Source organism: Haematobia irritans, chromosome 1 (assembly GCF_050003625.1).
Source record: "Haematobia irritans isolate KBUSLIRL chromosome 1, ASM5000362v1, whole genome shotgun sequence".
NCBI lineage: Eukaryota > Metazoa > Arthropoda > Insecta > Diptera > Muscidae > Haematobia > Haematobia irritans.
In genome coordinates, this window is record NC_134397.1 from 245,333,821 (window position 1) to 245,358,216 (window position 24,396).

Below are 24,396 nucleotides of genomic sequence, written 5' to 3' on the forward strand. Positions count from 1 at the left end.
TTATATAGTCGACAATATATTGTTACACAAAATTACGTATATTTTATTTGTCAAAATTATATTTTCATAGAAGTTTATTTTTTTAACTTTATTTTCAAAAATTTTGTTCATTAGTTCTTTTTTTTTTTGCGTGTACTTTCCTACTATGCAAAGGGCAAACTTAGCTCGACTTATAGGTGCATTCATTTGTATTATTTACCGATTTAGAATAACAACAACATCAACAGCAGTAGCGGTAGCAACAACAACAACAACAGCAGCAGCAACTAAACCTGAAGTAAATATTTTCTATTGCATTGAAGCTCACGGTACATTTAATTAATTACTTTGACAACTCAGTCAGTGTGAATTTGAAACTTGAAATAGAAACATAGCAAAGTCCAACTACGAATTATTTCGAAGATGAGCGCAACTTTGAGAATTCTGAGTTTGGTTATCAATGCGATCGCATTTGTTGTTAATGAAATATTAAATTTAATAATACCGCGTCGGCGACCTACATATCCGCCTATAGAAAATCCATTGCTTTTGAAATCCGTAACAGATTTGCTAACAGATCTAAGAGAAAGAAAGGTAATGGACGGACAAATTGTGAATACGTAATAGAGTTTTTTTTTTTTTTTTTTTGAAATATTTTCTGGAAAGCAACAAAAAAAAATTGAATAATTCATGTTGATAATAAAATTTTATAAAGTGTTGTTATGACATCGAAATATATATTTTTTTAATTAGTTGACTTCCGAGGAAATTGTAAAGGCATACATTGAACGTATCAAAGATGTTAATCATAGTCTTAATGCCGTAGTCGAAGATCGTTTTGAGGAGGCTTTGAAAGAGTCACAGCATGCCGATAATTTAATTTCAAAAGCGAAGGATGAATATCAAATGTTGTTATTATTCAATCGGTATCCCCTATTGGGAATACCATTCACGGTCAAGGAGGCATGTGGTGTCCAAGGTAAGTTATAATCATGATTTTATAAACTTTAATTGAAACCTTCCGGTGGACGAATAAGATTCTAAGAAAAATGGTATAAAAAATTGATGATATACCCAGCAAAAAAATGTGAAAGTTCTTCTAAAGGCACAACTTTAAAAACACTTCCAGAAATGTTCGCCCAAAGAAGTTCTCTATTTTAATTTTTTAAAACTCGCTTTTTTCATATTTTTAATGGCAAATTTAAATTTTTTGTTTCAAATTGGTTAAAAACAGACCAAGAATTTATAAAATGATACAAATTACTTAAATTTTGCTAAAAAAAATGTTAAATCCATTCTCGAAAACTTGCGAGTTTTTGAAAATACTTGATGTCAAACATTTCAGACAAACGTTAGAATGCATTAAAAATCATAAAAAAAATTAAAATTTATTTATTTGTCAAAATATCGCAAAATTTCTTAATTCACATCCAAAACACTAAATTCGCATAACGCCTTAAGAAGTGATGCAAATTCAGTGCAACGGCTGTTGAAATGGTGGACATCCGTCCTATGACAAGCCCATGTTGAATACATCGCTTCTGCGCCAATTTTGCACCAATTCAGGATCCAAAAAGAACATTTTCCCTACTTTTTTGGCGACGCTTTTTTGCTGGGTAAGGAATATAATAACCACAAAAATGTTTCAAGTGCCTAATTTTGTTTTTGGACGTTTTAGAAAATTTGTTTTAATTTTATTTTATAAAAAATTTCCTAAATATTTTATTTATTTATTTGTTTTTTCATATATATATACACAATTTGGTTTTTATAAAAGAAAATGATCAACATTTTATTTTAATAGAAAATTATGTCAATATTTTTTTATGACAGATTTTGTCGATTTTTTATTTCTATAGAATTTTTTTTTTGATGTTACGAGTACTTTTGGACATTCTAGAAATTGTATTGTAATTTTATTTTATAGAAAATTTCCTAAAAATTTTAATTATTATATAATTATGTCAATATTTTATCATAACAGTTTTTGTTGAATTTTTATTTCTACACCCTCAAAAAAATCGCTTCTGTAACATATACCCCAAACACATTTTGCTTCGAGTATATATATTTTCAGAATTAGTCCAAACAAAATATTGTTATTGTTCAAACATATTATGTTTCACCTTAGGCATACACTGGTAGAAAAATATTTTAATGAGATTTTCTTTGTGTATATAAATTTTTAAGGCGTCAATTGGTTACTTCCATTTTTTTTTACTTGCAGCATACTCTCTAGGTATCTCTTTCTAAACACATATATGTATATAGGCTATTACCAAATTAATATATGTTTGCATCCAAGCATATTATATTTACAATCATTTTATGTCCCAAACATAATATGTTCTAACATATTAACATATTTATCCCAAACATGTTATGCGAGTTTATGAACATTGTATGCTTGCACATTAAAATATTGTGTTAAAAAATTTGAGTTCCAAACATATAATTTTTACACCCAAGCACATGAAAAACAGTCTTTTTCGTCCGTGTATAAAAAATTTTTTCGATGTTATTTTTGGACGTTCTAGAAATTTTGTTGTATTTTTATTTTACACAAAATTTCCTAAAAATTTTATTTTATTATACAATTTAATTGAATTGTTATACCCTGCTCCACACTGTGGAACAGGGTATTATAAGTTAGTGCATATGTTTGCAACACCCAGAAGGAGACGAGATAGACACATGGTGTCTTTGGCAAAAATGCTCAGGGTGGGCTCTTGAGTCGATATAGCGATGTCCGTCTGTCAGTTTTAGTCCAATCGACTTCAAATTTGGCACAAGTATGTGTTTTGGCTCAGAATAGATCCCTATTGATTTTGGAAGAAATCGGTTCAGATTTAGATATAGCTCCCATATATATATTTCGCCCGATATGGACTTATATGGACCCAGAAGCCAGAGTTTTACCCTAATTTACTTAAAATTTTGCACAAGAAGAACAATTAGTACTATAGTCAAGTGTGCCAAATTTTATTGAAATAGGTTCAGATTTAGATATAACTCCCATATATATCTTTCGCCCGATATGGACTAATACGGTCCCAGAAGCCAGAGTTTTACCCCAATTTGGTTGAAATTTTGCACAGGGAGTAGGTTAAACATTGTAGCTATGCGTGCCAAATTTGGTTGAAATCGGTTCAGATTTAGATATATCTCCATATATAGTTTTCGCCCGATTTACACTCATATGACCACGGAGGCCAATTTTTAACTCCGATTTAGTTGAAATTTTGCACAGGAAGTAGAATTAGAATTATTGCTATGCGTGCCAAATTTGGTTGAAATCGGTTCAGATTTAGATATAGCTCCCATATATATGTTTTTCTGATTTCGACAAAAATGGTCAAAATACCAACATTTTCCTTGTAAAATCGCCACTGCTTAGTCGAAAAGTTGTAAAAATGACTCTAATTTTCCTAAACTTCTAATACATGTATATCGAGCGATAAATCATAAATAAACTTTTTCGAAGTTTCCTTAAAATTGCTTCAGATTTAAACGTTTCCCATATTTTTTACTAACATTGTGTTCCACCCTAGTGCATTAGCCGACTTAAATTTTGAGTCAATAGATTTTGTAGAAGTCTATCAAATTCTGTCCAGATCGAGTGATATTTAAATGTATGTATTTGGGATAAACCTTTATGTATAGCCCCCAACACATTTGACGGATGTGATATGGTATCATACAAATTATATATATTCTGGGTCGTGGTGAAATTCTGAGTCGATCTAAGCACGTCCGTCCGTCCGTCTGTTGAAATCACGCTAACATCCGAACGAAACAAGCTATCGACTTGAAACTTGGCACAAGAAGTTGTTATTGATGTAGGTCGGATGGTATTGCAAATGGGCCATATCGGTCCACTTTTACGTATAGCCCCCATATAAAGGGACCCTCAGATTTGGCTTGTGGAGCCTCTAACAGAAGCATATTTCATCCGAGCCGGCTGAAATTTGGTACATGGTGTTGGTAGATGGTCTCTAACAACCATGCCAAAATTGGCCTACATCGGTCCATAATTATATATAGCCCCCATATAAACCGATCCCTAGATTTGGCTTGCGAAGCCTAAAACAGAAGTAAATTTCATCCGATCTTGCTGAAATTTGATACATGGTGTTGGTATATGGTCTCTAACAACCATGCAAAAATTGGTTCACATCGGTCCATAATTACATATAAACCGATCCCCAGATTTGGCTTGCGGAGCCTCAAAGAGAAGCAAATTTCATTCGATCCGGCTGAAATTTGGTATATGATGTTCATATGTGGCCTCTAATAACTATGCAAAAATTGGTCCACATCGGTCCATAATTATATATAGACCCCATATAAACCGTTCTCCAGATTTGGTTTGCGGATGCTTTAAGAGAAGCAAATTCATCCGATCCGGTTCAAATTTGGAACGTGGTGTTAGTATATGGGCGCTAACAACCATACCAAAATTGGTCCGTATCGTTCCATAGTTATATATAGCCGATCTCCAATCACACAAAAAGTGGTCCATATTGGTTCATAATCATGGTTGCCACTCGATCCAAAAATAATCTACCAAAATTTTATATCTATAGAAAATTGTTTTAAAATTTTATTTCTATAGAAAATAGTTTCAAATTTGTATTTCTATAGAAAATTTTGTTAAAATTTAATCGGTTCATAATCAAGTTTGCCACTCGTGCCAAAAATAATCTACCAAAATTTTATTTTTATAGAAAATGTTGTCAAAATTTTATTTATATAGAAAATTTTGTCAAAATTTTATTTCTATAGAAAATTTTGTTAAAATTTTATTTCTATAGAAAATTTTGTTAAAATTTTATTCCTGTAGAAAATTTTGTCAAAATTTTATGTCTATATATATATATATATTCTAGCGTAACCCGGCCCGCTTCGCTGCGCATTCCGAAGCATATTTGTAGGAACAATTTGCGTTAACTTAGTCAACCATATCCTTCGTGCTGAAAACAAATTCGAAAATACAGAGGATATTCATATGTACAACGGTTCGTCTTAATAAATGTCTGGGAGAGGGTGTACCCTTTCCTCCAAATTTTTTAAATAATGTTCTGTATTCAAGTAGTTGGACAATCTTCTATATTTCTTGAGAATTTTAAGTGTGGTTTGTTTGAAAGTTATCCTTCTCCTCAAAATTAAGCACTATATTATAATAACATACAAAGAATTACTGTTTCCCATCCAATAAATCGGAAAAAGCAAAAGTAGTAAAAAAGTTTAGCACATTAACCCTCTATGTTGGCTGCCAATTTCATGTAAATTTAAGTTCGTTACTAAAAAGAAGTCTGGCAGAAGCCAGTGCAAAAATCATAAAATTATGTACCGAGTTCCCATTTATGGACAACCTTCTACTTTCAATTTAAGAAAAAAAAAACGGACAAAAGGGAACCCTCTCCCCACCTTCACTCCACACCGACCTGATATCGGAATTATAAGCCTAAAGGGGCGGCCTCTCTTCCGTCCAAATATCACAAAGTCGGGTATCAACTATTAATATCGTAACCTCTCCCCACTCCTCTGTAAATTTCAAGTAACTCGGTAAAGTTTAATTGTTTCTCTGTACTTAAGAGAAGCCGATGTCTCCCTATGCCCCTTTGTTTTTATTAAAAAATCAGAAACCTGATATAAATTTCATAACCTCGCCCATTTTTTCTGTAAAATTTCAGTCGGGGGAATTTAGTTTTGTTTTCACTGTACTTTAAAAAAAAGTCGGGCAAAGGGGTTGATCCCAACCCACCCCCCCCCCCTCCGAGCAAATATCGAAAAGTAATGTAGAGGATTTTTGTCTAGATGCCAACCCCAACATTCAATGAAAATTTCAAGCAAATCGCATAATTTTGTTCCAAGTTTCAAAAAGTAGGGCAAGGGGAGGTCCCTCTCCCCGTCGACATATGAAATCATCAGGTATCCGATATTAATTAAATAACCTCACCGCATGTTCTCTGTAAATCTCAGATAATTTAGAGAATTTTAGTTTTTTCACTGTACTTTAAAAAATGTCGAACAAAGGGGAGGTCCCCCTCCGCCCCAAATATCGAAATATAAAGTAGCGGATCTTTGTCTAGATGCTAACCCCAATCTTCAATGAAAATTTCAAGCAAATCGGTCAACTTTGGTCCAATTTTCAAAAAGTCCGACGAAGGGGAGGTCCTCCTCCGCGACCAGGTGTCAAAAAATGAGGTACCCTATTTTCACCACATGAACGCCCCCTACGATCTCTGACAGTTTCAAGTAAATCGGTTCAGCCGTTTCGTAGCCAACTCGGACCATACAAACAAACAAAAAGCCGCTTAAGGGGAGGTACCCCCTCCCGATCAAATTTCGAAAAAAAAAATTGCGAATCTTTGTCTAGGGATCACCCCTTACTATCCCTGAAAACTTCGTGCAAATCGGTTAAGTTTGGTTTAATTTTCAAAAAGTCGGACAAAGGGGAGGTTCCTCTCCGCGACCATATGTCAAAAAATGAGGTACCCTATTTTCAGCACATGAGTACCCCCCACGATCTCTGAAAGTTTAAAGTAAATCGGTTCAGCCGTTTTCGCGCCAACCCGGAACATACAAATAAACAAACAAACAAATAAACAAACATAATTTGAATTTTATATATATATATATATATATATATATATATATATATATATATATATATATATATATATATATATATATATATATATATATATATATATATATATATATATATATATATATATATATATATATATATATATATATATATATATATATATATATATATATATATAGAGAGAGAGAGAGAGAGAGAGTTTTTTTGAGGGTGTAGAAATAAAAATTTTACAAAAACTGTCATAATAAAATATTGTCATAATTGTATAACATTTAAATTTTTTAGGAAAGTTTGTATAACAAAAAATTACAACTAAATTTCTAGAATGCCCAAAAGTAACATCAAAAAAAAATTCCTATAAAAAAAAAAATTAGACAAATTTTGTCATAAAAAAATATTGACATAATTTTCTATCAGAATAAAATTTTGATTATTTTCTTTTATAAAAACAAAAATTTCTAAAAAAAAAGTATATACGGCCGTAAGTTCGGCCAGGCCGAAGCTTATTTACCCTCCACCAGGGATTGCGTAGAAACTTCTTCTAAACACTGCCATCCACAATCGAATTACTTCAGTTGCGGTAACGCTTGCCGATGGCAAGGTTAAAACCTCCTTACACCGTCTTCTAAATTGTATGTAAGTCCATATATTAAATCAAAAAAGATTGATCAAATACGTATATAATTCAGTTTCACAAAATTTTCTATAGACATAAAATTTAGACAAAATTTTCTACAGAAATAAAATTGTAATAAAATTTTCAAAAATTTGTTTATAGAAATAAAATTTGGACAACATTTTCTTTAGAAATAACAATTTGACAAAATTTTCTACAGAAATAAAATTTTAACAATATTTTCTATAGAAATAAAATTTTAACAAAATTTTCTATATAAATCAAATTTTGACAAAATTTTCTATATAAATAAAATTTTGACAACATTTTCTATAAAAATAAAATTTTGGTAGATTATTTTTGGCACGAGTGGCAATCATGATTATGAACCGATTAAATTTTAACAAAATTTTCTATAGAACTAAAATTTTGAAACAATTTTCTATAGAAATAAAATTTTGAAACAATTTTCTATAGAAATAAAATTTTGGTACATTATTTTTAGCTCGAGTGGCCACCATGATTATGAACCAATATGGACCACTTTTTGTGTGATTGGAGATCGGCTATATATAACTATGGACCGATACGGACCAATTTTAGTATGGTTGTTAGCGGCCATATACTAACACCAGACCGACAGATTTTATGTTATTTTTTGACATTCAAGAAAATTTTATTTTACAGAAAATTTCCTACAAATTTGACTTTTTTATCTAATTTAATTGATTTTTATACCCTCCACCATAGGATGGCGGTATATTAACTTTGTCATTCCGTTTGAACACATCGAAATATTGCTCTAAGACCCCATAAAGTATATATATTCTGCGTCGTGGTGAATTCTTAGTCGATCTGAGCATGTCCGTCCGTCCGTCTGTTGAAATCACGCTAACTTCCTAACGAAACAAGCTATCGACTTGAAACTTGGCACAAGTAGTTGTTATTGATGTAGGTCAGATGGTATTGCAAATGGGCCATATCGGTCCGCTTTTACGTATAGCCCCCATAAGAGAAACAAATTTCATCCGATCCGGCTGAAATTTGGAACATGGTGTCAGCATATGATCTCTAACAACCATGCAAAAATTGGTCCACATCGGTCCAATTATATAGCCCCCATATAAACCGACCCGCCGATTTGGCTTCCGGAGCCTCTAAGTGAAGCAAATTTCATCCCATCCGGCTAAAGTTTGGTACATGGTATTAGTATATGGTCTCTAATGACCATGCAAAAAATGGTCCATATCGGTCCATAATTATATATAGCCCCCATATAAACCGATTCCCAACTTTGACCTCCGGTGCCTTTTGGAGTAGCAAAATTCATCCGATCTGGTTGAAATTTGGTACGTGGTGGTAGTATATGATATTTATCAGCCATGCCAAAAGTGGTCCATATCAGTCCATAATCATATATAGCCCCCATATAAACCGATCCCGAGATTTGGTTTTGGAGCCTCTTGGAGGAGCAAATTTCATCCGAGTGAGTTGAAATTTGGTACATTTTGCTAGTATGTGGTCGTTAACAACCATGCCTAACTAGGTCCATATGGGTACATATCAAGTTCATAATTGTATATAGCCCCCATATAAGCGACCCCCATATTTCAATTCTGACTCTCTTCCACATATGGACTAACTCACAATTTAGAAAACGATGTTAAGAAGTTTTAAGATACCACAACCCAAGTAATCCGATTGTGGATGACAGTTTTTCGTAGAAGTTTCTACGCAATCCATGGTGGAGGGTACATAAGATTCGGCCTGGCCGAACTTACGGCCGTATATATTTGTTTTTTTTTTTTTTAAATTGTTTTTTTTTTTTTTTTAAATGGCTAAAATTTTATTTTGATAGAAAATTATGTCAATATTTTATTATTATAGAAAATTTTTTGTCAAATTTTTAATTGAATAGAATTTTTTTTTCAATGTTAATTTTTTTAAAAAATTACTCAAAATTTTATTTTTGTAGAAACAAAACAGGGTATAAAAAAATTGATGGTATAATTAATATTATCACCACAAAAATGTTTCAAAAGCCTAATTTTAGTTTTGGACGTTATAGAAATTTTGTTGCAATTTTATTTTATAAAAAATTTCCTAAAAATGTTATTTTATTATATAATTTATTAGATTTTTTTATAAAAGATGTTACTTTGTTGTAATTTTATTTTATAGAAAATGTTCTAGTAATTTGATTTGAAAAAAATGGTCAACATTTTACTCTGGTAGAAAATTATGTCAATATTTTATTAAAGACAATTTTTGCGAAATTTTTATTTAAATGGATTTTTTTTCGACATTTATTTTTCTAAAAAATTCCTCAAAATTTTATTTGTATAGAAAATTCGGTACAAAATATATCATTAAATAATAAATTTATTATATATTTGATAAACATTTTAGTTTTATGAAAACTTTAGTGAACATTTTATTTTTGTGGACAATTCGTTGTTATTCTTTGCTTGTGGAAAATTCTTCTTTGATCAAAATTTTATTTTTGTTTGTCGACATTTTATTTTATAGAAATTTTTTTTATAAATTTTGTTTCCTTTTTTTTTGCATAAAAAAAAATAAAATGAAAAATTATTTTATTTAAAAATTTTTTGTTTTAATGAAATTTTCTTTACATGACATAACATTTTGCTACTGAAACACATTTGAGTTGATCATATTCCTTCTCTGAGTGCTTCTTGAAAATTATTGGAATCAACTACAGCGTGGTTAATATGACAATAATGTGAAAATTTCTTCAACATTTGTTTTAGAAATTTTGTCGAAAATTTAACCAAATTTGAAAAAAAAATTATTACTATAGAAATTTATTTTTTAGACAATTTGGTCGTAATTTTATTTTATAGAGAATTTTTTATAGAATACTCGTATTTGGATTTAACGAAATTTTTTTATTTATTTTATTTTTTATATTTTTTTAATAGAACATTAGGTCAAAATTTTATAAACAAAAATTGTCAAATTTTTCTTTCTATAGAAAATTTTGTCGATGTTCATTTCAATTTCTTTTAAATTTTATTTTTATAGAAAATTTTGTTCAAATTTTAGTTTTATAGTAATTTTATTGTTATTTGGTTTTTGTGAAATTTCTTCGAAATATGATTTTATTTCTATAGAAATATTTGTAGATATTTTTTTTTTTAATTTGTCGATAGTTTTTTTTATAGAAAATTTCTTAATCATTTACTTTTTGCATAAAAAAATAAAAACTAATATTTTAGTTTATTTTTAAAAATTTTTAACAAACTTTCCCCAGCCTAATGAAATGTTCTTCAATCCAAGTATATTTCAAAAATTCGAAATTTGATTTTATTTCTATGGAGATTTTTGTAGATATTTTTTTTTTTTTTTTTATTTGCCTATAGTTTTTTTATAGAAAATTTCTTCAGCATTTTATTTTTGCGTAAAAACCTAAAAAAAATCAACAAACTTTCCCCAGCCTAATGAAATGTTCTTCAATCCAAGTATATCTGAAAAATTTTGAACTAAAGATGGAAATACATTTCAATGGCTGTAGCTAAAGCAGAAGAACATTTTCGTACATTCGTTGTTTTCCCACCAAACATAAACATGCTTGTCGAAATCAGATACATAATTTCAAAGAAACTAATATCGTTTGATGTCGTTATCGACCTTTTCTACATTAAAAACATACGGTAAAACTGTTTGCATGACATGACATCCGGGTGTATGGTACTGTATTATCATTATACATTTTCTATCGAGGTGCATATCAGGAGTTAACAGCATCACACAGAAAAGACGTGGACTCATTTACTCTTGATCCAAAACAAAAAGTCCCCAAATTTTATTGGAAATTTTTCTGAAATGTTCAAAATGGTTTACCTTTACAGGAATGTCCTATTGCATAGGAAGCGTTGCCAGGAAAAATGAAAAATGTCCAAAAAATGGGGATGTTTTGGAACTTATGAAATCTGCTGGTGCCATACCCTTGCTGGTTTCAGCAAATCCAGAATATTGTTTAGCATTCGATGGCGATACTCGTGTATCGGGGAAATGTTTAAATCCCTATGATTTAAGACGATCATCTGGTGGTTCATCAAGCGGTGAGGTAAATACGTCGTTATCGATTTCTACTGTGTAATAATTGTTGAACTATTTTTGTGCGCCTTTATTTTAGGGATCATTAAATGGTGCTGGAGCCACCCCCTTTGGTTTAGCTTCCGATATAAGTGGCTCGATACGTTTACCAGCTTTGTTTTGCGGGGTATTTGGCCACAAGCCCACTGGTGGTTTAGTATCGCCGCGTGGTCATTTTCCATATAGCCACGACGAAGAGGATTTCTCCTATTTCCTACAAATGGGTCCGATAACACGATTTGCTAAGGATATGCCACTTCTATTGCATATCATGGCTGGTGAAAATGCTAGCAAATTAAAATTCGACGAAGAAGTCCAAGTAGATAAGCTTAAGGTGAATTAGTAAATGGCATAAATAAGGTAATTATTTATAATTTTAATATTTTTTTGTTTACTCTTAGATCTACTATACATACTCATTGGGTAACTTTGTACATCTTCCGTTAGAGTTTGAAATAAAATTGGCCATAAAGCGAGCCCTCAAATGTTTTGAAAACGGAGGCGTTGCAACAGAAGAGGTACGTAAACATATTTGACATCATCAATATTATCTTCAGGTCTTCTAGTTACAACAGAGAATAAAATTTTTATTTCTATAAGTACTACATGATTAACTTACTCTCCATGTTTTCTGTTGCTCTCTTTCAAAAACCAAAAATATTTACTGCCGATAACACAGTTTCCTTGCGGTCCATTGAATTTTCGATAGAAAATACATCTATTAATCAGGGATGGAAATTGCAGTACTAAAGTACTTTTTTCAATACTTTTTCAGTACCGTAGTAGCCCCACGTACGATTTAGTACCTTTTGTGTAGACATTTTTGACCGAATATCGGATTTATGGTACAATAATTTTGACAAAATATTTTAATATTTTGACAATGTCTTTAAAAAACTTATTTACAAATAGTCTTTTACAAATTTGGCAGACAAGTTTATGCGGGAAGAAAATCTTGATTTTTTAAAACCCATAGTCAAAAACACAATCAATCCCACAATTTTATTTCTATAGAAAATTTTGTCAAAATGTTATATCTATAGTAAATTGTGTTAAAAAATTATTTCGGTAGAAAATTTTGTCAAACTTTTATACCTAAAAAAAAAAACAATTTTGTCAAAATTTTATTTCGGTAGAAATTTTTGTCAAAATTTTATTTTATAGAAAGTTTTTGTCAAAATTTTATATCTAAACAAACAATAATGTAAAAATTTTATTTCGGTAGAAAATTTTGTCAAACTTTTATTTCTATAGAAAATTTTTTCAAAAATTTATTTCTAGAGAAAATTTTACCAAAATTTTATTTCTATAGAAAATTTTATATCTAAACAAACAATACTGTCAACATTTTATTTCGGTACAAAATTTTGTCAAAATTTTATTTCTATAGAAAATTTTGTCAAAAATTTATTTCTAGAGAAAATTTTACCAAAATTTTATTTCTATAGAAAATTTTATATCTAAACAAACAATACTGTCAACATTTTATTTCGGTACAAAATTATGTCAAAATTTTATTTTGAAGGTGAGTATTAAGTTCGAGTTTAGCCACTAAATTTCACTAAAGTGAAAACTAAATCAGTAAAAAAAACATAAAATTATACATATTTGTTGCAAATTTTCACAAATTTTGTATTCCTTAAAATGAATTATTAAAGAAAAGTAAACGTGAAAAAATTACGATTTTAACGGCTAAACTCGAATTAATACCCACCTTTATAGAAAACTGTGCCAAAATTTTATTTCCAAAAAAATTTTTGTCAAAATTTTATATCTAAAAAAACAAATTTGTTAAAATTTTATTTCTATAAAAAATGTTGTCAATATTTTATTTTTTTCAGAAAATTCTGTCAAAATTTTATTTGTATAGAAAATTTTGTCAACATTTTATTTCTATAAAAAAAAAATTGTCAAAATTTTATTTCTATACAAAATTTTATTTCTATAGAAAATTTTGTCAAAATTTTATTTCTATAAAAAATTTTGTCAAAATTTTATTTTTATCAGAATGTTCGATAAAAATAAAATTTTGACAACATTTTTTTCTATAGAAAATTATATCAAAATTTTATTTTTATAGAAAACTGTGCCAAAATTGTATTTCTATAGAAAATTTTGTCAAAATTTAATATCTATACAAAATTTTGTAAAAAATTTATTTCTAGAGAAAATTTTGTAAAAAATTTATGTTGTCAAAATTTTATTTGTATCGAAAATTTTGTCACAATTTTATATCTAAAAAAACAATTTTGTCAAAATTTTATTTCGGAAGAAAATTTTGTTAAAAGTTTATTTCGGTAGAAAATTTTGTTAAAATTTTATTTCTATAGAAATTTTTGCCAAAACTTTATTTGCATAGAAAATTTTATTTTTTTAGAAAATTCTGTCAAAATTTTATTTCTATAGAAAATTTTGTCAAAATGTTATTTCTATAAAAAAATTTGTCAAAATTTTATTTTTATCGAAAATTTTGTCAAAATTTTATTTCTATTCTATAGTCAAAATGTCAAAATTTTATTTTTATAGAAAACTGTGTCAAAATTTTATTTCGGTAAAAAATGTTGCCAAATATTTATTTTTTATATAAAATTTTGTCAAAATTTTATTTCTATAGAAAAGTTTGCCAAAATTTTATTTTTATAGAAACTTTTGTCAAAATTTTATATCTACAAAAACAATTTTGTCAATTTTTTATAGAAAATTTTGTCAAAATTTAATTTTTATAGAAAATTTTATAACAATTTCATTTCTATAGTCTGTGTAAATAATTTTGCCAAAACTTTTTTTCTTTTCTATAGAAAATTTTATTTCTATAGAAAATTTTGTCAAAATTTAATTTTTTATAGAAAATTTTATAACAATTTTAATTCTATAGAAAATTTTGTCAAAATTGTATATCTATAGAAAATTTTGTCAAAACTTTATTTCTAGAGAAAAGTTTGCCAAAATTTTATTTCTGTAGAAAATTTTGTCAAAAATTTATTTCTACAGACAATTTTGTCAAAAATTTATTTCTAGAGAAAATGTTGCCAAAATTTTATTTCTATAGAAAATGTTGTCAAAAGTTTATATCTAAACACCAAATACTGTCAAAATTTTATTTCGGTAGAAAATTTTGTCAAAATTTTATTTCTATAGAAAATTTTGTCAAAGTTTTAGTTCTATAGAAAATGTTGTCAAAATTTTATGTTTTTAGAAAATTCTGTCAAAATTTTATTTCTATAGAAAATTTTGTCAAAATTTTATTTCTATAAAAAATTTGTCAAAATTTTATTTTTATCGAACATTCTGTCAAAATGTTTTTCCACAGAAAATTATATCAAAATTTTATTTTTATAGAAAACTGTGCCAAAATTTTATATCTAAAAAAACAATTTTGTCAAAATTTTATTTCTATAGAAAATTTTGTAAAAATTTTATTTGTATAGAAAATTTTGTCAAAATTTAATATCTCTACAAAATTTTGTCAAAAATTTATTTCTAGAGAAAATTTTGTCAAAATTTTATTTCTATAGAAAATTTTGTCACAATTTTATATTTAAAAAAATTTTTGGTCAAAATTTTATTTTGGAGGAAAACTTTGTTAAAATTTTATTTCGGTAGAAAATTTTGTTAAAATTTTATTCTATAGAAAATTTTGTCAAAATTTTATTTGTATAGAAAATTTAATTTTTTTAGAAAATTTTGTCAAAATGTTATTTCTATAGAAAATATTGTCAAAATTTTATTTCTATAAAAAATTTTATTTTTATCGAAAATTTTGTCAAAATTTTATTTCTATTCTATAGTCAAAATGTCAAAATTTTATTTTTATAGAAAACTGTGTCAAAATTTTATTTCGGTAGAAAATTTTGACAAATTTTTATTTTTCATATAAAATTTTGTCAAAATTTTATTTCTACAGAAAATTTTGCCAATATTGTAATATTATAGAAAATTTTGTCAACATTTTATATCTAAAAAACAATTCTCTCAAAATTTTATTTCGGAAGAAAATTTTGTCAAAATTTTATTTTTAGAAAAAATTTTATTTTTTTAGAAAATTTTGTTAAAATTTTATTTTTGTCGAAAATTATTTCTATAGAAAATTATGTCAAAATTTTAGTTTTATAGAAAACTTGGCCAAAATTTAATTTCGTTAGAAAATTTTGTCAATTTTTTATTTTTTATAGAAATTTTTGTCAAAATTTTATTTCTATAGAAAATTTTGTCAAAATTTTATTTCTATAGAAAATTTTGTCAAAATTTTATTTCTATAAAAAATTTTGTCAAAATTTTATTTCTATAAAAAATTTTGTCAAAATTTTATTTTTATTTAACTACAGAAAATTTATGAAGTACAACGGTAACAACCGTGATTACAATACGGTAGTCTTTGTAAGCGGATATAAAACTAAAAAAATATTTAAAATTGAGGAGTTGACAAACTAGATTTTATATTCTTTAAAATTCAGTCTAAAGGAGCTCTAATCTAATAATCTTCCAACGAATTTTTGTTGAAATTTAGTGAAAAGTACTTTTTCTCTCAAAAAATACCTTTTGTTTTGTACTTTCTTAAAAATTGTATTTTCCATCCCTGATATCAATACATTTCTTATGGGGTAAAGGTCTGCACAAGTATGCTTGAAAGCGATTTTAAATGGCTTGGATTTTTATAGAACATGCAGAACATCAGCGCTTCGCTAAACAAACCCAAAGACAATAAACTTTACGAAGATAGGAAATTGGCTTGAGTCATACCAAATGTTGCATTTACCACGTTAGTTCCATACATATTTGTATTTTTTTTTTTGTTTTTCATTTTTATTTTTTAAATGGAAAACTTAATTTTCTTAACGAAACAATGTTAAATTTTAGACAACAACAAAAAAGTACATTTTCCCCTTTATGGAAATTTATTTCGTGCACTTAATTTCTCTTTATTTGCATTTTAATGCTATGTCAATACTTGTCGTATACGCGTTTGGTTCGATAAACGAAAAGTATGAAACTAACACCGTAAATGGTTTAATCTCCTCAGTAGCCAATTTCCTGTCTTCCTAACGTTTATTGTGTTTGATTTGAAAATTCAAATATGCTAGTGCAGACCTTTATTATGGGGTAACAGATATTTCCGCAAGAGGTGCAAAGAATTTACGCAAGTTTCGAATTACAGATGGCGCTATTGCTGTGAATTCTCATAGTCTTTCAAAGCCTATCAGACACATATGTTAGATTAGAGCAAACAATTGTTTTTGGTCAAATAAGTGAAAACACAAACAAAGTCGTATGTGCCGACGCATACACACATACATCAACAATAAAAATTACCTCAAGTTTGCAAAGAGCAAAGTACTAAAACCACAGTTGTAAAGGGTGATTCTTTTGAGGTTAGGATTTTCATGCATTAGTATGTGACAGATCACGTGGTATTTCAGACATGGTGTCAAAGAGAAAGATGCTCAGTATGCTTTGACATTTCATCATGAATAGACTTACTAACGAGCAACGCTTGCAAATCATTGAATTTTATTACCAAAATCAGTGTTCGGTTCATTTCATCATTGAATTTTATTACCAAAATCAGTGTTCGGTTCATTTCTGGTTGAATGGCTACGTAAATAAGCAAAATTGCCGCATTTGGAGTGAAGAGCAACCAGAAGCCGTTCAAGAACTGCCCATGCATCCCGAAAAATGCACTGTTTGGTGTGGTTTGTACGCTGGTGGAATCATTGGACCGTATTTTTTCAAAGATGCTGTTGGACGCAACGTTACGGTGAATGGCGATCGCTATCGTTCGATGCTAACAAACTTTTTGTTGCCAAAAATGGAAGAACTGAACTTGGTTGACATGTGGTTTCAACAAGATGGCGCTACATGCCACACAGCTCGCGATTCTATGGCCATTTTGAGGGAAAACTTCGGAGAACAATTCATCTCAAGAAATGGACCGGTAAGTTGGCCACCAAGATCATGCGATTTGACGCCTTTAGACTATTTTTTGTGGGGCTACGTCAAGTCTAAAGTCTACAGAAATAAGCCAGCAACTATTCCAGCTTTGGAAGACAACATTTCCGAAGAAATTCGGGCTATTCCGGCCGAAATGCTCGAAAAAGTTGCCCAAAATTGGACTTTCCGAATGGACCACCTAAGACGCAGCCGCGGTCAACATTTAAATGAAATTATCTTCAAAAAGTAAATGTCATGGACCAATCTAACGTTTCAAATAAAGAACCGATGAGATTTTGCAAATTTTATGCGTTTTTTAAAAAAAAAAAGTTATCAAGCTCTTAACAAATCACCCTTTACATGGCAATATAGTGGATTTTGAAAGAGATTTTGTTGAAATCTTCAACGAGCTAGCTGATATTTCATTGTTGGAAATCTATGTGAAAATAGTGACATGAATTAATATGAGGCGGATGTTGATAGAGAGCATTAATACCTATAATTTGGTATACCACATGTATCTGGAAAACGTCAAGTGTAGAACAAAATTTTTCAGAATCTAATGGACACACAAGTGGTCAGGAGAGGATTTCTAGCGCTAAGGCCAGAAATGGACTTCATACACAAAACTGACAACGGAACTAGATAGACGGCATTAATACCTATAATTAATACCTATAACCACATGTATCTGGAAACGCCGAGTGTAGAAGAAATTTTTCCAGAATCTGTTGGACATACTGCAATTTGGTATCCCACATGCTTCCATGAGAAATACATGACAAAACCGTTTTGAAAGAAAATTCCGCTAGGAATTCATACAGGACATAAAGCCGATGTACACTTCCAGCTGAAATGTATTGCTATATATTTGCTAACGCAAATTCCGCTAGACATTTTACTCGCATAAGAAATACGTTGGACCTCTAGCGGAAATTTCCGCTACCCAGAAGAAATGTATTGCTATCACGGTTGCCACAGTTGGTACAATGCTACCAACAATGATAGATTTTTTACTGTTTGGTAGATTGGTAGAATTCTTGATTTTTTAGTAGATTTTGCAAGTTATTCCTCTCCAGCTAAGATAAAAATAAAATTTTAACAAAATTTTCAATAGAAATAAAATTTTGACAAAATTTTTTATAGAAATAAAATTTTTACAAATCAAATTTTGACAAAAATGTTCTATAGAATTAAAATTTTGACAAACTTTTCTAAAGAAATAACATTTTGACAAATTTTTCTATAGAAATAAAAATTTCACAAAAATGTTCTATAGAAATAAAAGTTTCACAAATTTTACTATAAAAATAAAAGTTTCACTAAATTTTCTACAGAAATAAAATTTTTATAAAAATGTTCTAAAGAAATAACATTTTTATAAAAATGTTCTAAAGAAATAACATTTTGACAAATATGTTCTATAGAAATAAAGTTTTGACAAAATTTTCTATAGAAATAAAATTTTGACAAAATTTTCTATAGAAATAAAATTTTGACAAAATTTTCTATAGAAATAAAATTTTGACAAAATTTTCTATAGAAATAAAATTTTGACAAAATTTTCTATAGAAATAAAATTTTGACAAAATGTTCTACAGAAATAAAATTTTGACAAAATATTCTATAAAAATAAAAGTTTGAAAGTATTCTGTATAAATAAAATTTTGACAAAATTTTTAATAGACAGAAAATTTTGACAAAATTTTCTAAAGAAATAAAATTTTGACACAATTTTCTATAGAGATAAAATTTTGACAAAATTTTCTATAGAAATAAAATTCTGACAGAAATGTTCTATAGAAATAAAAACTTTCCAAAATTTTCTATAGCAACAAAAAATTTTGACACAATTTTCTGTAGACATAAAATTTTGTAAAAATTTTCTATAAAAATAAAAGTTTGACAAAATTTTCTATAGAAATAAAATTTTTACAGAAATGTTCTATAGAAATAAAATATGTCAACATTTTCTATAGAAATCAAATTTTGACAAAATTTTCTATAGAAATCAAATTTTGACAAAATTTTCTATAGAAATAAAAATATTTTCTATAGAAATAAAATTTGACAAAATTTTCTATAAAAATAAAAGTTTCACAAAATTTTCTATAGAAATAAAATGTTTACAAAAATGTTCTATAGAAATAAAATTTTGACAAAAATGTTCTATAGAATTAAAATTTTGACAAAATTTTCTATTTAAATAAAATTTTGACACAATTTTCTATTTACATAAAATTTAGACAAAGTTTTCTATAGAAATAAAATTTGAACAAAATTTTTACAGAAATAAAATTTTGATAAAATATTCTATAAAAATAAAAGTTTGAAAGTATTCTGTAGAAATAAAATTTTGACAAAATTTTCTATAAACAAAAATTTTGACAAAAATCTCTATAGAAATAAAATTTTGACAATAAAAAAAATGTTGAGAAAATTTTCTACAGAAATAAAATTTTGACAAAATTTTCTATATAAATAAAATTTTGACAAAATTTTCTATAGAAGTAAAGTTTTGACAAACTTTTCTCTAGAAATAAAACTTGGAGAAACGTTTCTATACAAATACAATTTTGACAAAATTTTCTATAGAAAAAAAAAAACAAAATTTTCTATAGAAGTAGTCAATGCATGGTTTTAAGCTGAAATCAAAAAAAAAACAACAAAAGAAATAAAATTTTGATAAAATCTTCTACAAAAATACAATTTTAACAAAATTTTCTATAGAAACAAAAATGTTGACAAAATTTTCTATAGAAATAAAATGTTGACAAAATTGTCTATAGAAACAAAAATTTTGGCAAAATGTTTTATAGAAATAAAATTTTCTATATAAATAAAATTTTGACAAAATTTTCTATAGAAACAAAAAATTTGACCAAATTTTTGATAGAAATAAAATGTTGACAAAATTTTCTATAGAAAAAAATTGAGAAAAATTTCTACAGAAATAAAATTTTGACAAAATTTTCTATAGAAATAAAATTTTGACAGAAATGTTCTATAGAAATAAAAATTTGACAACATTTTCTATAGAAATAAAAGTTTGACAAAATAATCTGTAGGCATAAAATTTAAATATATAAAAATAAAAGTTTGACGAAATTTTCTATAAAACTAAAAGTTTCACAAAATTTTCTATAGATATAAAATTTTTACAGAATTATTCTATAGAAACAAAATTTTGTCAAAATTTCCTATAAAAATAAGATTTTTACAAAAATGTTCTATAGAAATAAAATTTTGTCAATTATTTCTATAGAAATAAAATTTTGACAAAATTTTCTATAAAAATAAAAGTTTCACAAAATAAATAAAAATTTTACAAAAATGTTCTTTAGAAATAAACTTTTGACAAAAATGTTCCATAGAAATAAAATTTTGACAAAATTTTCTATTTAAATAAAATTTTGACACAATTTTCTATGGACAAAATTTTGACAAAAATCTCTATAGAAATAAAATTTTGACAAAATTTTCTAAAGGAATAAAATTTTGACAAAATTGTCTATAAAAATAAAATTTTGACAGAAATGTTCTATAGAAATAAAAATTTAACAAATTTTTCTATAGAAATAAAAATTTGACAAAATTTTCTTTGGAAATAAAAGTTTGTCAAAATTTTCTATAAAAATAAAAGTTTAACAAAATTTTCTATAGATATAAAATTTTTACAGAAATGTTCTATAGAAATAAAATTTTATCAAAATTTTCTATAGAAATAAAATTTTGACAAAATTTTCTATAGAATTAAAATTTTGACAAAATTTTCGAGAGAAATAAAATATTGACAGAAATGTTCTATAGAAAGAAAAAGTTGACAAAATTTTCTATAGAAATAAAATTTTGACAGAAATGTTCTATAGAAATAAAATTTTGACAGAAATGTTCTATAGAAATAAAAATTTGACAAAATTTTTTTTGGAAATAAAAGTTTGTCAAAATTTTCTATAAAAATAAAAGTTTCACAAAATTTGCTATAGATATAAAATTTTTACAGAAATGTTCTATAGAAATAAAATTTTATCAAAATTTACTATAGAAATAAAATTTTGACAAAATTTTCTTTAAGCAAATAATTTTCAAAAAATTTCTATAGAAATAAAATTTTGACAAAATTTTCTATAGAAATAAAATTTTGACAAAATTTTCTATAGAAATAAAATTTTGACAGAAATGTCTATAGAAATAAAATTTTGACAGAAATGTTCTATAGAAATAAAAATTTGACAGAAATGTTCTATAGAAATAAAAATTTGATAAAATTTTCTTTGGAAATAAAAGTTTGTCAAAATTTTCTATAAAAATAAAAGTTTCACAAAATTTTCTATAGATATAAAATTTTTACAGAAATGTTCTATAGAAATACAATTTTATCAAAATTTTCTATAGAAATAAAATTTTGACAAAATTTTCTATAGGCAAATAATTTTGAAAAAATTTCTATAGAAATAAAATTTTGACAAAATTTTGTATAGAAATTAAAATTTGACAAAATTTTCTATAGAAATAAAATTTTGACTGAAATGTTCTATAGAAATAAAAATTTGACAAAATTTTCTATAGAAATAAAAATTTGACAACATTTTCTTTGGAAATAAAAGTTTGTCAAAATTTTCTATAAAAATAAAAGTTTCACAAAATTTTCTATAGATATAAATTTTTTACAGAAATGTTCTATAGAGATAAAATTTTATCAAAATTTTCTATAGAAATAAAATTTTGACAAATTTTTTTACAGAAATAAAATTTTGTCAAAATTTTCTATAGAAATAAAATTTTGACAAAATTTTCTATAGGCAAATAATTTTGAAAAAATTTCTATAGAAATAAAATTTTGACAAAATTTTCTATAGAAATAAAATTTTGACAGAAATGTTCTATAGAAATAAAAATTTGACAAAATTTTCTATAGAAATAAAAATTTGACAAAATTTTCTTTGGCAATAAAAGTTTGTCAAAATTTTCTATAAAAATAAAAGTTTCACAAAATTATCTATAAAAATAAAAGTTTCACAAAATTTTCTTTAGAAATGAAATTTTGACTAAATTTTCTATAGAAATGAAATTTTGACAAAATTTTCTATAGAAATGAAATTTTTTACAAAATTTTCTGTAGAAATAAAATTTTGACAAAACTTTTCTATAGAAATAAAATTTTGACAAAATTTTCTATAGAAATAAAATTTTGACCAAATTTTCTATAGAAATAAAATTTTGACAAAATTTTCTATAGAAATAAAATTTTGACAAAATTTTCTATAGAAATAAAATTTTGACAAAATTTTCTATAGAAATAAAATTTTGACAATATTTTCTATAAAAATAAAATTTTGAAAAAATTTTCTATAGACAAATAATTTTGAAAAATTTTCTATAAAAATCTAATTTTGACAAATTTTTCTATAGAAATAAAGTTTTGACAAATTTTTCTATAGAAATAAAGTTTTGACAAATTTTTATATAGAAATAAAATTTTGACCAAATTTTCAGTAACATAAATGATGTTGATGTTAGTGGCTAAGTTTAAACAATAAACCGATTTATGCAAAACTCAATTTCTCTTATGTTTCAGGTTAAAATTCCCGCTTTTCAAAATGCCATAGAAATGTGCCTTTCATCATTGACCAACATTAAAGGACTTCCTAGCATAATTACGCAATCCGTGCAAAATAAACCCAATAAATTACAACTCATTCAAGAAATCGTTCGAAGTCTGTTTGGATTATCTCCGCATACTTGTTTGCCACTGCTAGTGGAATTTATGATTCTGGTGAATGCATTTATTCCTACAAAACAAGGTCAAAAATTAAGAAACGAAATTAAGACCTTACGTTCTGAATTGACAGTAAGTAAATTATTGCCATTTTTCCGATTATAATACAAATAAATTCAATGGACTTATACATACATATATTGTATTTCCAGCGTCTACTTGGTACAAATGGAGTACTTTTTCTACCTACTTATCACAAAAGTGCAAATTTATTTTACGGCAGTTCCATTCTCAATATTAGTGGAGTCGCTTTTATGTTGCTCTTTAATGTTTTGGGTTTTCCAGCAACACACGTTCCCATGGGCCTTGATCGAAATGGTTTGCCTGTAGGTTTTCAAGTGGTGGCTGCCCCTTATATGGATAAACTCTGCCTGCAAGTCGCTGCACAGTTGGAGGCAGCATTTGATGGTTGGGTCGAACCAAAGCATTCTTAAAAATACCCCATAATGTTAACTCTACCTTTCCTAAATTTGGGACCGGTGTGGGACCCATCTAGCGAAAATAGCTGCTGATTTCCAATAAGGCGGTTTTGTCATCGACAACATCGTCCCAATGAATATGTCGATAAAAAAGTAAATTCCTTGCATTTTCCACTCACACGAAAAGCATACGAAGACAGTATTGTCGACATTCCAAAAAAATCTCTATAGTTTAAAAAAAAATATGTATACTTTTATAAAATTCCAACAATTGAACTGATTGTAAAATATGAATAATATTTATTTAATTTAAGTTTAGATGTTAAAGATATGAACTAATCATTTTTCTTATAAATTATAAAAAAAAAGTTATTTGCAATATGCTCAATATATAATTAAATAAATATTTAGGGCATCCATCCGGATTTTGATAATATATAAGAGAAATTGACGTGCATATTTAGGCCGGCTTATGCGCCGTGCAGACTATAACAGCCTAATTCTGATATCCGAATTCTGCTGTTCGTTCACATACAAAACGAAAATCAGCTGATTTCGGTTTCACTAAGCTCTATCTAAACGACAAGTGGGACGAAAACCAATGCGAACAAAAACGTAACGTTACCACTAAAATTGGGTTTCTCTATTCCGTTCGTTCGCAATTGATTTCGTTCGGATATCAGAAATAGCAAAGATAATTGAGTACAACAAGATTAAGCATTATGCTCTTATAAAGAGAAAACAAATGTCAAGGTGTAGAGGGCTATGAGAAAAAAATTGTTTTATTTGTCAATTTTTTCCAAAGCAGCTCTGCTCAGGAATAAATTTAAAACGGCAATATTCTCATAAAACCATAATGAATATTCGTTTTAAAATACACATACGTTTTAATTGAATTTTCTACAATCGTTTTGGTATTGCTTTTGCGAGTTATTATTCA

The 24,396-nt window shown here is 26.9% G+C and overlaps 1 protein-coding gene across 1 annotated transcript; it reads left to right on the forward strand.

Moving 5' to 3' along the window:
- The first annotated feature begins 338 nt into the window (after positions 1-338).
- Positions 339-23,875, forward strand: LOC142240790 (fatty-acid amide hydrolase 2-A-like). Its single transcript, XM_075312555.1, has 7 exons — positions 339-573; positions 733-958; positions 11,084-11,301; positions 11,371-11,664; positions 11,732-11,848; positions 22,837-23,109; positions 23,190-23,875. Exons 1-7 carry the CDS (start codon positions 403-405, stop codon positions 23,469-23,471), a joined length of 1,581 nt encoding a protein of 526 aa, XP_075168670.1. The 5' UTR covers positions 339-402; the 3' UTR covers positions 23,472-23,875.
- Positions 23,876-24,396: the final 521 nt, after the last annotated feature.